At 31.2% G+C, this 17,092-nt stretch overlaps 1 protein-coding gene and 1 pseudogene across 1 annotated transcript; both read left to right on the top strand.

Moving 5' to 3' along the window:
• The first annotated feature begins 3,013 nt into the window (after positions 1 to 3,013).
• On the top strand, positions 3,014 to 4,837 carry LOC123904214 (pathogenesis-related thaumatin-like protein 3.5). The gene is made up of 3 exons (XM_045953902.1): positions 3,014 to 3,077; positions 3,177 to 3,813; positions 4,540 to 4,837. Exons 1-3 carry the CDS (start codon positions 3,014 to 3,016, stop codon positions 4,835 to 4,837), a joined length of 999 nt encoding a protein of 332 aa, XP_045809858.1.
• Positions 4,838 to 10,907: 6,070 nt separating this feature from the next.
• LOC123904215 lies at positions 10,908 to 14,958 on the top strand (annotated as a pseudogene).
• The last annotated feature ends 2,134 nt before the right edge of the window (positions 14,959 to 17,092 follow it).

Below are 17,092 nucleotides of genomic sequence, written 5' to 3' on the forward strand. Positions count from 1 at the left end.
ATTTTTAAAATTTGGGGCGGGCTATGGCCCTACCCGGCCCATGAGAAGCTCACCGCCTTTTCCATCCAATCAAAATAGACAACCAGTATACTGCTAAGAAGGTGAGCTTTTAATAATTTAAAAATACTAATTTTGTAAATGTAAAATTACAGAGTAATAACATCTTTTAAAATACATAAAGTTAACCAATTATTTTGTCAAACACTCAAATAATCTCATAACTAAAAAGTAAAAACCATTTGGAAACATAATTGAATGTTCCCAAAGTATGATTTATGATCTCATAAATATCTATCATAAAATTCACTTTTTTTTTGACAACTATCATAAAATTCACTTTAGACATCAAAAAAATGATATTCAATCATATTAAAGCTTCATGTATATATACTCCATCCGCCCCTTTTTATAAAATCTAGTTTGACAAAAAATTTGTTCCTTTTTATAAAACCATTTTGCAATTGTCAATGACAATAATTATTATTTTTTTCAAAATTATCCTTATTTACTTTACATATTTTTTTTAATAGAATTAAATTCTTTTTTGTTTGATACATAGCACTGCAACTAATTATAAGAGTAAACATGAAAATTCAATATAATTTGTGAATCAATTTAATACTAAAACCAACTTTCTTAATATCTGTGTTTTGTCAAACTAACTCTTATAAAAAGAAACGGATGGAGTATATCAAGTCATCAACTGAAATAATAATTATCAAACTCCATATTAAAAGAAGAAGAAAAAAAAAACTAAGAAATGTGTTATAATAGTATCTTAAAATAGTGAAAAACAAAAGAAATAGAGTAATTTTCACTTAGAAGTTATAACTGAAAGAACTCACTTATAAATTATCATGAAGTCAAAATAATGATAATAATAACTATACGCCAGATTTATAAAAAAATTACTCCTGTGCAATATAGCTCCATATATAAAGCATTGTCAGCCAATTGGTCTCTTGTTAAAATATGTCACTAACCATATGATCTCAATTTTTATTTAGCACCTGTCCTAATAATTTTTAGATCCATTGAATTGAAAAAGTGAAGAAAATACTTGCATGACCATCAATATTATTTGGTCATAATTTCTTTAGTTAGATGTCGCCTGTCTGTACATGTTTGACTCTGTTACTAGGGGATGACGCAATTTCATGGATTTATTTGGTCCTTTTACTTTTATGATTCCCTTTTGTGAAAGTTAAAGTTTGATTATTGTTTTTTTTTTATAAGTTTAAAGTTTGGTTATTGTTAAGACAAAAAAAAAAAAAAGACTTTTGTTGTGCTTATTGAATAATCATGTTTTGCTAAAATCAAATCTTTCTTAGTTTGGTCAATATTCACTGTATGTATCAAGTTAATTCGTTGTTGAACAATTGTAAGTTAATCAACTTGTTCACCCATTATGTATATGTCATCATGATTAATAAGATAATTATGTGAGTCAAGTTTAATCTTTTTTTTTTTTGAAGGAGTGTGAGTCAAGTTTAATCTGATGACTTCTTTTGAATATTTATCATTATTTGGATTGGATGTGCAATTTTTCCTTTTCATACCATGAATCAGTTCGGATAGAGTTTAGAATTTTTTTTGTACGAAGATATTCTATACTGTTGTTTGAAAATAAATTGTATTTTTCAAATTCATATTCTAAAAATTCATGATTTAATTTAATTTTATAAAATCTAAAATTTTTATATTGATCAATCGATCCTATTGCATGTATTGATTCTTGTATCACCGACTAGTATGAAATTATGTGCATCAGACTCCTATTTCATGATATATTCTTATATGGTCACATGACCAAACACTCACAAAAACTATTATATCATTTGATAATAAAATAACATTGACTTTTCAAATTATTAAATGATATAATAGTTTTTATTTGACTAAATATAATTTATTTGATCACGTGACTAAATATATCAAAATTATGTAGGAACTAATATGTAATTTATAGTTGATTAAAAAATGAAACCTCATCTCCAAAGATTAAACATGAAACCCTATAACAGAGTTTGAATGAAAGATGATAATATGTGTTGGGTTACGAGGGGGTAGCAGGGGGATTATCCACATTGGATTCAAGAACAACTCTATAAGTGTGTTGGACATCACACTTTAAGGTTTTGAGTAAAGTGTGGTGTCCAACTCACTTGTAGAGTTGTTCTTGAACCAAATGTAGGTGATCCCCCGGCTACACCCTTGTGACCCAACAATATGGACTAATATATTCATAGTTGATAAAAAAAAAAATTCAAATCATTAGGTTTGATCTAGTGATGAAGGATTTAAGTAGTATGCATGAAGTCCTATGTTCGATAAAAAATGGAATATTAGCGTGTAATGGTATATTCAATTCATTACGAATCGGTTTCATGAAATAAGAATTTAATCAAATAAAAATTAGTATTCTAAATTATATAATAGTCACATATAATATTAATTAGGATTTTCCTAACCTGCCTATTATATAAAACTAATAGATAAAAATAAGAAAAAATATATATATATATATAAGATTGTCCAATCTAAGATTGAATTTTCCATAGTATTTTCTTTTCATAGATTGTATACATGGATTTGGTGACGATTACTTAATCAAGGCATCTATGGAATGCTTGCTGCTACCTTTAGAATTTCGCGGTCAATTGACAAAGCAAGCAGTTCAACAAGTAGGGTCACACACTAATCACAATGTAACCCCATGTTTTCAACAAGTAGGGTCATACACTAATCACAAATCTAACCCCATGCATGTTAAACAAAAAAAAAAGTCCCTACGGTCCTCATAGCTAGGCATGTACGATGCTACCACTTCTAAGAGTTAAGAGTCAAGTCATATCCCCGTTTCACACACTATACAAATTCATTTTCTCTTCTCCTCTATTTATTATGTCTGCTTTTTTGCTTCAGACCTAAACCTTCCATCTTTCTCTTTTTTTTGCTTCACCCTTAGAGTCTCTCTCTCTCTCTCTCTCTCTCTCTCTCTCTCGTTCCAATTATGTCTTCTTCGACAAAATTTTCTATGATCAATATCCTATTTCTCTTCCATGTCGTAGCAGCAGGTTTGCTGTGATCATCCTGTCTTAACTTGCTCTTATATATTGATCTTCTTAATTAATTATTACAATTTAATAAATTGCTATGTATTTTTTAATTTGTAGGTTACCACTCTACAACATTCACTATTGTCAACAGTTGCAACCTCACAGTTTTTCCCGGTATTTTCCACGGCGGCAGCTCATCACTGCCCTCTACTGCTGGCTTTTCCCTTCACCCTGGCGAGTCCAATGTCCTCACCATGCCTCATTCCTGGTCAGGACGTTTATGGGGGAGAACTCATTGCTCCCACTACTCCAATGGAAACTTCTCCTGCCTCACCGGCGGCGGCGGTGACTGTGCTTCCTCAACCATGGAATGTAACTCTTCCTCACCAGTTACACTTGCAGAGTTCAATCTAAATGCCAAATCCAGTGGATTTGATTTCTTCCGCATCAGCTTGGTTAATGGTTACAATCTCCCAATGATGGTTGAGCCTCAAGTCGGAAACGGCTCTGGCAATTGCACGACGACGGGCTGTATGGTACCATTGGGCACAGTGTGTCCATCGCAGCTTAAAGTGATGAGTGGAGGAGATTGCATAGGGTGTAGAAGTGCGTGCAAACCATTTTCTAAGCACTGCTCCTCGGAGTTCTTCGCAAAGGCATGTCCTCACGCCAAAGTCGATGCCACCACTAAAACCTTTCAGAGTGTTTGTGCAACTACTGATTACTTCATCACTTTTTGCCCTACCTCCACAAGGTAGGTCTCAGTCTCCTATATATATATATCTCAATATATTTCTATTATAAGTAAACTTTTATTGAAAGAAATTATATATAACCATCTCAACAGTTAATATTTGTAAAAAAATATTGATTTATGATCCCAAAATAGATAGACTTTCAAATGGAATGTTTAGAGTAAAAGATGTGATTTGGTGATTCTATAATTGTTTGGTTGCATAAAGTCAAAGCAATTTTTCTATTTAAATTGATTCTATTTCCAGCATTAATTTGTAGCTTCCATGCCCATCTGATGTTTTTGGTCTTGCTTTTTGTTTTGTTTATTCTCTGCTTTTTGTCAAGCATTAACCCTGTTTATATCCTAATATTGTATCTATTTTTAGCCAAATCTTAGTTGATTTTAAAAAGCTAACATGAACCCATTAAGATTAATTGAGTGATTAGAGATAATTTGAATAGTAGTATATATGCATAAGAGATTCTACATAATAGGCGAGATTCTATTATAATATGGACCAATAAAAATATTGGTCAATCTTGGACCACATTTTTCATCAAATTAGGGTTTCTCATTGATTTCACTCTAGAACGGAAAAGGACAAGAGAATAACAAATATTATATTATAATGGGGAAGAGAACAAAAGAAAGAGAGAATAACAAATATGAGCTGTGTTATTTTAATTAAATCATCATCTTGAATATGAGTTTATGGGATTGAAAATTTGAAATTGTGTGCAATAGGATCAAGCCGAGCAAAGAGGACAACTCAGAGGATCAAAAGAAAGGGTCAACCATAGACAAAATTGTCAACTTTTGTAAACAAAATATAAAACTACTGGGCATTGTTGGTGGTAGTGTTGGTGTGGTTGCCATTGTGATAACCATCACAATTTCCTGTGCCTGTACCAAACATGGTTGCAATTGCATCTTCGGCTTGAGCGCAGAAATCAAATCCAAATTTCCTAGTCATCTATTCACAAAGATTAAAGGATTATTCTCCGCAGCTGGGTGCAGTGGAAATCCGAACATTATTAGTTAATATTGTGGCTTCTGTTAGTGAAGTTAGTAAATTTTATGGTTTTTAGGTGTTTGTTGTTGTTGTTGTATTGCTTTTTGAATTTTCCACTTTAAGTCATGGGTACTTTTGATATCCATATTTGAATATTTCTATTATTGTAATTTATTCTCTCTTATGAAGGGAATATAATAAACTTAAATATGTTTTTGGTCACTACAGATATCTCAAATTTCATTTTTAATTTGTCTAAAAAATTTCATCAAATTTTGATCTGTTCAAATACTCCGGTCACTAATTTTAGTCCTCGTCGCTAAATCGAGTTAACAAAATCTGACGTGGCACCAGGGACGAATCCAGAAGTTTATCACACCGGGGGCCGAAAAATTGTAAAATAATAATAAAAATGAATGTAGATTTTATATTACACCTGTCCATGTAATTTTTTTTTAATGTTATCGTGTAAATTTTAGATTTTATAAAATTAAATAAAATCATGAATTTTTTTAGAATATGAATTTCACAAACACAATTTATTTTCAAACAACCGAGTATAAAATATCTTCGTAGAAAAAAAGCAAAAATTGCTGCACGTACAAAGAAAAGCAAAGAAGGGTAGGGGACCATTAAAGTAAAAACACGTATATGGCTAATGGCTTAGTAATAAATTATGTGGGATTAATTAGGCTCTGATACTGGCCACGTATAAAGAATGTTGGATGTTAAAGCGGCAAATTGTATACCACAACTGGGGTCATCATGTGTTTTTTTATAACATGTTAACTTAACCCCTAAATTAAGTTCACATGAAATAGAGACAAGACAAGACCATGCACATGAATAGAAATAATTGATGATGTAATAGACTAATAGAGAGTTATAACTAACATGGTTTAATATATTGTGAGCAAATACCTACCTAGCTATAGCTAGCCCAAATGATTTTTTTATAGTTGTTTTTGTGAGTTAAAAATAAAAAATAAATAAAAATATGTTGTAGAATTCTTCCTTTTTGCTTTTTCTTAGTTACTGCTATGCTATGCTATGCTATTGAAAAGATAAGTTATGGTTATGATTGAATGAATATCCTATGATATTTCTATTTGAGGCAAATTCTTATCTACCAATTTCAAGATAATGGACTACTCAACCCACTGGGCTTGTCATGCATTGAATGACATAAGTTTTAGAATGTCATTAAGTTGTTCATTTTTTAAATATTTGTATATTAACCCCAAATACATTAATTGTAAGCTATCATTTTCAAGAAAGATCGATCAATATTATGCTTTAAACAGATCATTATTCCGATCCACTAGCACACATACATGGGAATCAAAATGCATACATATGCTTCAAAGTTCAATCCATTCATCTTATTATTCACCAAAAAATGATGCTGAGAAATGAAGTATAAATTGAATTCATTAAGTGAGCTCTTGCCAATTGATAAAATACATATTTTAGATTAAATCCATTAAGTGAGCTCTTGCCAATTGATTTTGCGTTGCTTTATCAAGATCATAAATGAATTGTGCAAAAGCTTCTATTATATTTATCTATAAAATTTAATTTATATACATCGTCGGTATAAAATTATTTTACACATACATTATATCATATAATATACTCCCTCCAGCCTTATTTATAAATAAATTTCTCTCGTTTCACGCATATTAAGAAAGTTGTTGTTTTTACTAAACTACCCTTTAATTTACAAATACATTAAATTTGCATTGAAATTATACAAACATGTTAAAAGTAGAATAATTAATTAGGGGTACATTTGAAAGAATAACATTAAATATAGTTGTTTTCGGTAACTTTTGCTTATATCTGAGGCCAAACGTTTTTGTTGACTTTTATTTATAAATAAGGCCGAATGAAGTATTTTAAAATACATAATATGTCACATTCCTTAAATGACGCGACAACACATTATTGAATGCATGTGTAAACTTACGATGTATAGCATTTAAACTATTATTATTATTATTATCCCATTATTATTTTCCACAAGGACAAACTCGCGTACCCTCAAAGGGCTTCTCTTCTCATAAGAAGTTGTTCATCACGCTACAAATCCTTTTTTGACTTCCATCACGGTACAAATCGATCTTTCGATTATAAATTTATGTACTCCCTCTATCCCAAAATATAAGTAAAAGTTGTTCAACAAAAGTGAATGTATTTGGTCCAAATCTTTAACCAAATACGCCAGATTTATAAAAAAATTACTCCTGTGCAATATAGCTCCACATATAAAGCATTGTCAGCCAATTGGGGGTCTTATTAAAATATGTCACGAACCATATGATCTCAATTTTTATTTAGCACCTGTTCTAATGATTTTTAGATCCATTGAATTGAAAAAGTGAAGAAAATACTTGCATGACCATCAATATTATTTGGTCATAATTTCTTTAGTTAGATGTCGCCTGTCTGTACATGTTTGACTCTGTTACTAGGGGATGACGCAATTTCTGGATTTATTTGGTCCTTTTACTTTTATGATTCCCTTTTGTGATAGTTAAAGTTTGATTATTGTTTTTTTTTATAAGTTTAAAGTTTGGTTATTGTTAAGACAAAAAAAAAATTTGACTTTTGTTGTGCTTATTGAATAATCATGTTTTCCTAAAATTAAATCTATCTTAGTTTGGTCAATATTCACTGTATGTATCAAGTTAATTAGTTGTTGAACAATTGTGAGTTAATCAACTTGTTCACCCATTATGTATATGTCATCATGATTAATAAGATAATTATGTGAGTCAAGTTTAATCTGATGACTTCTTTTGAATATTTATCATTATTTGGATTGGATGTGCAATTTTTCCTTTTCATACCATGAATCAGTTCTGATAGAGTTTAGAATTGTTTTTGTACGAAGATATTCTATACTGTTGTTTGAAAATAAATTGTATTTTTGGATGTTAAAGCGGCAAATTGTATAGCTATTGGTGGACTAGCTAGGTATAGAGTAACAAAGTATAATGAAATGAATTATTACATTTGTAATCAACCTTTCTTATTCTCTTGGTTGACAAAAATCACTTCTAATATAGTTTTTGTTTTTTGCATACACTTTTTTTATATACATTTAATTTTTTTGCATATACTTTTATATCATTCACTCTCTAATTATAAGAATAATAGGCCTTGCCTTTCCATTACTTTGTGATCGGTTATATACAAAGAGTTTTCTATTACAATTATGACTCATCAAAATACAATCATTGCTAATCAAATATAATTATTGCTAATCAAATACAATAATAGTCTAATACACCCCCGTAGTCGAAACGGGAGGTTGACGAATGTTGAGACTATCACGAAAATCTTCAAAGAGTTGCAACGGAAGTCCTTTGGTAAATATGTCAGCAATCTGGTAACGAGAGGGAACATGTAAGACGCGTACTTGTCCGCGAGCAACTTTTTCACGCACGAAATGTATATCCATCTCGATGTGTTTGGTGCGCTGATGTTGAACTGGGTTGTCGGATAGATAAACTGCACTCACATTATCACAATAGACTAGAGTAGCTGTTGTAACTGGGCAATATAGTTCTAATAGTAAGTTTCTGATCCAACAAGATTCAGACACTACATTAGCTACTCCGCGGTACTCAGCTTCTGCACTGGACCGAGAAAGAGTGTGTTGGCGTTTGGCAGACCATGAAATCAAATTGTCACCAAGATAAACACAATAGCCAGAGGTGGATCGTCTGGTGTCTGGGCAACCTGCCCAATCCGCATCGGTGTAAGATACCAATTTGCTGACAGATGAGGGATATAAGTGAAGGCCAAAATCAAGAGTGTCGTGAATATACCGAATGATACGCTTTAGAGATGACATATGTTGCGTTTTATGGTCGTGCATGAATAAGCACACTTGTTGCACAGCGTAAGATATATCTGGTCTTGTAAAAGTTAAATATTGCAATGCACCGGCAAGACTTCGATACTCGGTTGGGTCATGATATGGATTCCCAGAAGAGCCACTGAGTTTTGCCTTGGTGTCGACTGGTGTAGGTGATGACTTGCAAGAGGACATGCCTGCGCGTTCTATAATTTCCTCTGCATATTTCTTTTGAGACAAAAAAAGACCACCTGTATGTTTAGTGACAGATATTCCCAGAAAATAACTTAGAGGACCCAAATCCTTCATGGCGAATTCAGAGCTAAGTTGAGACATAATAGTGTCACGAAGAGCATCAGAGGAAGCAGTGAGAATTATGTCATCCACATATAGAAGGATATAAGCAGTATCATTACCGTGATGATAAATGAATAAAGAGTGATCAGAAATACTATGAGAGAACCCCAATTTAGCAACATAGTCAGTGAATCTTTGGTACCAGGCACGTGGTGCTTGTTTGAGACCATAAAGTGATTTCTTCAGAAGACAAACATGCTCAGGATACTGGGGATCACGGAATCCAGGAGGCTGGTGCATATACACGGTTTCGTCAAGATTTCCATGCAAAAAGGCATTCTTGACATCTAGTTGATGAAGACACCATGACTTGGATAATGCAATGCTGAGTACCGTGCGAATAGTGGCTGGTTTGACGACAGGGCTGAAAGTTTCACCACAATCGACACCTGATTGTTGATTAGCACCATTACCTACAAGCCGAGCTTTGTATCGCTCAAAAGAACCATCAGATTTCTTTTTGTGCCTGAAAATCCACAAACTTCGAATAACATTAGCATTAGAGGGACGATGAACTAATTCCCACGTCTTATCTTTTATATTATAAGCTTGTATACACAAGCAAACCCTAAACCCTAATTTGTTTTCCATGTTTTCCCTCCATTTTATCTTGCAATTTTTATTAAAAATTAAAAAATAATACAATTTTGTCTTGACTAGGATTTGAACCCGCAACCCTTCGGTGTAAGGCAATATTTTCATCCACTATGGCAAGTATTCCAATTGTGAATAAAATTATGTGCAAAAATTGATAAGCACCATCAATTTTAAAAGTATATCATATCAAAATTATTGTTGACTATATTATTCTTCACGAAATATTTTTATGTCTTTCCTGATCAATGATTTTTTTCTACCGGATCATAAATTTAGAGAATAATTATCATGTGAGATTTGAAAAGTTATTATCACGTGTGATTTGGAAAGTTATTATCAAACTCAATTCTGCTAATTCAATTTTTTTTGTAATACAACCAAACACAACCATAGTCATGTCACTAATCACATTCATTATTTTGATTTTATAACATTGCAGATTTAATATTAATCGATGATCAATTGATACAATATGCACTAGCAGATATTGAGATGATGTTACGTAGTTGTGGGAAGAGTTTAAAAGATTATCCTCCAAAGCCTAGAGCAGACACATCATTAGTTCCTGATATACAAAATAGTTTAATACACGACGAATTGAACTATAACAGATAATCATTAGCTGAGGAACAAGTTAGATTGATGTCAACTATGACTTCAGAGCAACGTAAAGTATATGACACAATCATGACAAAGTTAACGAAAACAAATCTGGTGTGTTTTTTCGTTATGGTTATGGCGGTACATGGAAGACATTTATCTGGAGGGCTATGTCAGCCGCATTACGCTCAAAAGGTGAGATAGTTTTAACAGTTGTCTCAAGTGGGAATCGATGCATTGCTTATACCTGGCGGTAGAACAACACATTCAAGGTTTTGTATTCTTCTAAATGTTGACGAGTTTTCAACATGTACCATAGTTCCTAAAAGCCTTTTGGCGCTGATAATACAAAAAGCAAAGCTCATTATATGAGATGAAGCAACAATGATGCACAAACACTGTTTCAAAGCTGTTGATCGAACTTTAAAATATATTCTCAAGTCTATTGATGAAAAAAATAAACACATTCTCTTTAGTAGAAAAGTTGTTTTTGACGGAGATTTTAGACAAATTAAACCATTAATACCCAAAGGTACAAAGCCAAAAGTTGTTCATGCTACTATTAATTCTTCGGTTCTTTGGAATTTTTTTGAAGTTTTAACATTGAGTAAAAACATGAGGCTTCTCGGTAGTGCTTCGAGTGCAGACGTTGAACAAAAAAAATTATTTTCTGAATGGGTTTTGGGTGTTGGCGATTGAAAAATTGGAGATGACAGCGATGATGATTTAGAACTTGACATTCCATCAGATTTATTGATTCCTTATTCAGGTGATCATCTTGCTTCTATCGTTGAAAGCACATATCCCCAACTTTTACAAAACATGAACGATATAACGTATTTCCAAAATAGAGTTATACTAGCTCCTAAAAATTCAATAGTCGACACAATAAATGATTATATGTTAGATTTAATTTTCTGGTGAAGAAAAAACATATTTGAGTTATGATACTCCACTCACACAAAATGTAGACGGTCAAACAGTGGATGATGTTCATACTCCCGAATTTTTGAACACAATTTCTACGTCGGGACTTTCAAATCACAAGTTGAAACTTAAAGTTGGAGTTCCAGTTATGCTATTAAGGAATTTGAATAAAAAATTAGGATTATGCAATGGAACAAGATTTATTATTACGAGATTGGGAAAACGTGCTCTTGAAGGAAAAATTATTTTAGGAAGTAATATTGGTGATCAGGTTTTCATACCTAGATTTTCTCTGACACCATCTGCCGTGAGAATTCCTTTTAAATTTCAACGGAGACAATTTCCTATAATGATTTCTTTTGCGATGACTATTAATAAGAGTCAGGGACAATCTTTAAAGCAAGTTGGGATATATCTTCCGTCGCCAGTGTTTTCACATGGTCAGTTATATGTTGCAATTTCAAGAGTTACTCTAGAAAATGATTAAAAATATTGATCATCGATGACGACGGTGAAGATACGACTAAGACTTTGAATGTGGTCTATAAGGAAGTTTTCCGTAATATAACATAATTTTCTTTGTATGAATATTTATCCAAAATTATTGTTGAACTATCGTTTAATGTTATTCAACGTTTTTCATATACCTTACATTATTGGAATTATCATATCTTATTTAATCATTATATATCTTACGGCTAATCAGACTCGTGCACCGGACGGGTCGACGTTCTAGTTTTCAATAAGAGCATACAAAGAGTTTTCTATTACAATTATGACTCATCAAAATACAATCATTGCTAATCAAATATAATTATTGCTAATCAAATACAATAATAGTCTAATACTAATGATATATTGTAATTCCTAATTAGTATATAAACCTGAATTATCTTTTATGTAATTTTTAAAAAAAAATTATGGCTACAAATTTGAGTCCATTGACGACATAACTATCGAGAATAAATATAAATTGTGGAAACTAAATATTATGATCATTAAAATCTGAAGAATGCCGAATTTCAAAGGTCGAGATTAAATTGATTAAAGAGTATGCATCAATTTTTTTTCTTTATTAGTTTTGACTAACATGATGTTACATTAACTTAATCTTTTTTATGAGAATCTTTATTTACTTTTGTTATATTTTAGGAGATAAAAATTAAATACATTATGGACAATGTTGAAAAAGTATCAATCTACGTTGACAATGTTGAAAAATATGAATCTATATTGTCCTTTTGTTATTGTTTTTGGCTCTTTCTACGTTGAATATAGATTCTCCAAATATATAGTTAATCTATAATCTATAATATTAATAAAGGGAAAACACTTCTTTTGGTGTAGCCTTTTTTGAAAAATCCCAAAATACCCTTCAGACTCTTCTTTAATACTTTCCAAAACCATACTTTTCTTTAACTTCCATAACCAACAAATAACATTTCTTTATCTTCTCTTCTCTCTATTTTCTCTGCCCTCTTTGTACGTATCACTATTTCTAATTTTCTTCTTCTTCAAATTCGGGAAAAGGATGAACTATCCATTTCTCCCGTTCTTGAATTTTTGTTTCTATTGATAGACACACACATGGTTTAAATTTGAAAAAGAGTGAATTTTCTCTCTTTCAGATAATTTTTATTTTTGTTTCTAATTACTCTAGAAGGAAGTAAACCAAAGGCACAATCAGAAGAAACATGGTTTGTCCATTTTGCCACAATGCATATTCACTCAATTTCTACATAGTTCATTATTCTGTTATATTACTTTTTCTATTTCTTTATCCCATTATATCTCAATTTCATTGTTTTTACATTTTTAATTTCTTTGCAAATTTTGTTCAAATTCCATGAAGATAATTCATTTATGAAAATTGTATGTGTTACCTTTTCTATGTTATATTATGAAATGAGGTCTTAATGTTGCATCTGTTCCAGTAAATTAATCACTCGCTGAAAGGATGCTCTTTTTATTTACTTTTTCTTTTCGCATTACTTAATTTTTTCAGTTTGTGGTACATTGAAATAGCAAATAAAAAAAAATATAATAAAAGAGAAATATGAGTAATAGGACCAAAACAATCGGCAAGGCAACAATGAAAACTTGATTTAGCCAGAATGGAAAACATTTGAAAGAGGTGTTTTATATTGTTTCAATTGTCTCTTTTTTCATTGAAATTTGTTAACATTCAATTGTAGGAGGCGATTCATTGAAATTGAAACGCTGCGGCAAACAATGTCTCACTATGCTGGCCCTTGAGAATTTAAGACGACCGGAATAAAGAATACAAGATGGGAAAGGACTTGCCCGCGCTGTATTGTCATCATTTTTGTTTATTGAGAAGAAAACTACTCCTCTTTCACTCTCTTTATGTTTCTCATTATTTTGTGTGGTTGTTTTCTTTAGGTTTTACAGGTTCTATGAGTTTGTTTCAAATTAAAGTTTGTGACTTATGCCGATTGCAAGTACTCAAAGTGTATCTATTCTTCGCATAAATTTGTTTAGGGATAGTGGATTTTTTTCTACTTTGGCTTAGTAGTTAGTACGATAGGTAATGAAACACTTTGGATGCAAACAAACAAACAACTTAATATCTAAAAAATATCATAGGAAATATTGCAAATTGCAGTGCTTTTTTAATTGAAATTAAACTGAACATGTGACTAATAAGTTTGTTGTCTCCATTTTTCTTCTATATTTTCAAACTTGGATTTTCTAAAAAAAAAAAATTAGAAATCGATGATTTTTTTTACAAATAATTCTTATTAGATGATAAGATTCTCGATCAATTTGATCGAATTTTGATTTGCACCAAAGTTAATTTATGTATTGACACCAATTCACTAGTAGAAAAAAGCTATTTTACATCTGGCGAAAACCACTTTTTACATCTGAACAATTTCAGATGTAGGCGCACGAGACTTAGTAAGTATACACGTTTTACATCTGGCGTAGTCAGATGTAAAAAAAAAACACTTTTTACCTCTGACCAAGGCGAAATTCAAATATTATTTTTTTAAAATTAAATTTTTTTAAAATTAAATTAGACTTTTTACATCTGACCAAGTCTACCTGATGTGAAATCTTAACTTTATTTATTTTTTTTTTTTTGAAAAACCTGCGATTTTTATTTTTTTTATATATATTTTAAATCTTTTTTTTTATTAAAAAAATCTAACCCACAATGCCAACAATATAACATAACTTGCATCAAGAACATAATACTAAAATTCAACATCCATAGCCAAATTCAAATTCAACATTCAACATATATATAGTAATAATGTCATTAAAGTACAACCACATTGTAATCCAAAATACAAAACATCATAATAATTAATACTAATCCATCCAAAATACAAATTAAAACATCATCATAACTAGTCCATTGTAACTTCACACAAACCTAGCTAGCTCCTAATCCTTCTCGTCGGCATCATCATAATCTACCTCGGGATTATATAGTTGAAGAAAACAAGTTGCCCAGCGGTCTCGCAAATCATACAACTCCTCCTCTGTTAATGCCGTGGAATCATTGAACACCTACAATATGTAAATAACATAATTCATATGTAAACTACAACATGTTAATTAATGTATGGTAAATGAATCAGCATAGCCATTTTTAGTGAACCAGCATATAGCACAAAAATTGTGAACCAGCATAGCACAAAAATTGTGAACCAGCTGCTGGAGCCAAAAAAGGTGCCCAAATAGAAATGCACAGCAGCAAAAAAAACAAGCACAACAGCAAAAAAACAAGCACATGTGCCTATATACAAATGTCTATATAATTGACATCAGGTAGACTATATATCATCATTCATTCACTACTAAGTATACAACAATATGCACAGCAGCCTATATATCATCATTCATTCACTAATAAGTATACAAATGTCTTCCTATCATCATTCATTCACTACTAAGTATACAACTGTCATTAACTACTTAGCTAAATGCACTATTCATTCACTACTAAGTATACAAATGTCTTCCTATCATTCATTCACTACTAAGTATACAATTGTCATTAACTACTTAGCTAAATGCACTAAACTATGAGTCTCATAGAAAAATATAAATTCATTACATAGAAAAATACAAACTTAGCAGAGACAACGTCGATAAAGAAAAATATGATACCTCCATCCACAGCAGCAAAAAAACAAGCACAACAATATGCACATCAGCCTATATATCATCATTCATTCACTACTAAGTATACAAATGTCTTCCTATCATCATTCATTCACTACTAAGTATACAACTATCATTAACTACTTAGCTAAATGCACTAAACTATGAGTCTCATAGAAAAATATAAATTCATTACATAGAAAAATACAACCTTAGCAGAGACAACGTCGATAAAGAAAAATACGATACCTCCATCCAATTCTTTGTAATACTAGCAGAGACAATGTCAATCATATTCTTCATTACATAATATCCACAGTCATTGCCGTTAGGCTGTACCCTTGTCTACATATAAATGACATTTAGTTAATACATATATATATGCCAAAAAAAAATACGAATCAATCATCATGTGTTATTAACGTAAATAAATATTAAAATTTACGCCACACTTACTTTGGGAAAAATCCATGAAGCCTTCTTTCTATTACCAAATGTTGCTAATTGATGAACTTTAAAAGCACTACAAAATGTGAGGGTTTCCAGGGTCGAAATCTATTGTATTGATCCTTCTTCGATGCAATAGATTAATCGCATTATCATTTAAGAGAGGCATACAATAGATTTCTTGGTAAAGTTTAAATGATCCTTCATTTAAGTGATTGGATACAATAGATTAATCACATTACATTTTCTTGACTCAAATTTATTAATGTTATTGACTATACTAGTGTGAAGGGATGCTTTGGAGCAATGGTTGAAGTTGTCCCCATATGACTACAAGATCACTAGTTGAAATTGTGTAATCGGCCTCTTGCAAATGCAAGATAGCTGACTATAATACAGGAACTTTATAGCAACAGGTTGCTCTACATTAACCATACTAATATCACATTGACCTATTATTTTAGACTGTAATTGCAAGTAATAGTTTGCACTTTGCAGCCATTTCCGGATATCTAGAATACTGAACACTAAACGTTTTATATAGGCTCCAAAAAAATAGATAAATGTTTCCTGTTAAGACATGACATGTGTTAACATATATATATTTCATATAAAAATTAGAATCCTAATTTTTGTATTGTTACTTGATCCTACAAAAAAAACTGGTCCCACAGCATACAAATCAAAACAACACATTCACTTTTTAATAATAGATCAGTTGCTAAACGTGATATTGTCAAACATTATAAATTCATTTTTTTAGCAGTTTGTAAGGAAGACACAATCATCGTAAAACTGTATAAGTTTATGTTTTCTCTTACTCATATAAGAGCAATGCTAGCAAACAGTCTTCAACACACTATTTCAGAACACTATTATTAAGTTACATTCATGTAAGTCCCACTATACTATGTGAACTTCACTCCCTATTTGGTTCACCCAGCTCCCTATCCAGGGAAACTCATAAGAATTTCAGCCAACAATAAAGATGTGTTGAAAAAGTTAAAAAGTGTTTCTCACCACATAAATCATGGAGGCGCAGACACTAATACATTTAATACTAATAAACACATATCATCATCATTCATTCACTAAATATTTAATTAACTTCCTTTATTTATGTTAAATAAAATTTTATATAATACCTTTAAAGGTTAATCACATCCTATCTATGTATTCATGCATGTGTTAATAAATTTTATTTCTTCATGGAATTGTGTCTTTTTGGTCATGGTAGGGCACGGCAATGATCGTTGATATAGACATTAGACAATACAATAACCACACAGTGAGAACTATGAAAAGGGGAAAAAAAAACTTTCCAAATCTAAAAAACTCATCACAAAAAAGTCTTT

The sequence above is a fragment of the Trifolium pratense genome, linkage group LG2, assembly GCF_020283565.1.
Source record: "Trifolium pratense cultivar HEN17-A07 linkage group LG2, ARS_RC_1.1, whole genome shotgun sequence".
In the NCBI taxonomy this organism is placed as follows: Eukaryota; Viridiplantae; Streptophyta; class Magnoliopsida; order Fabales; family Fabaceae; genus Trifolium; species Trifolium pratense.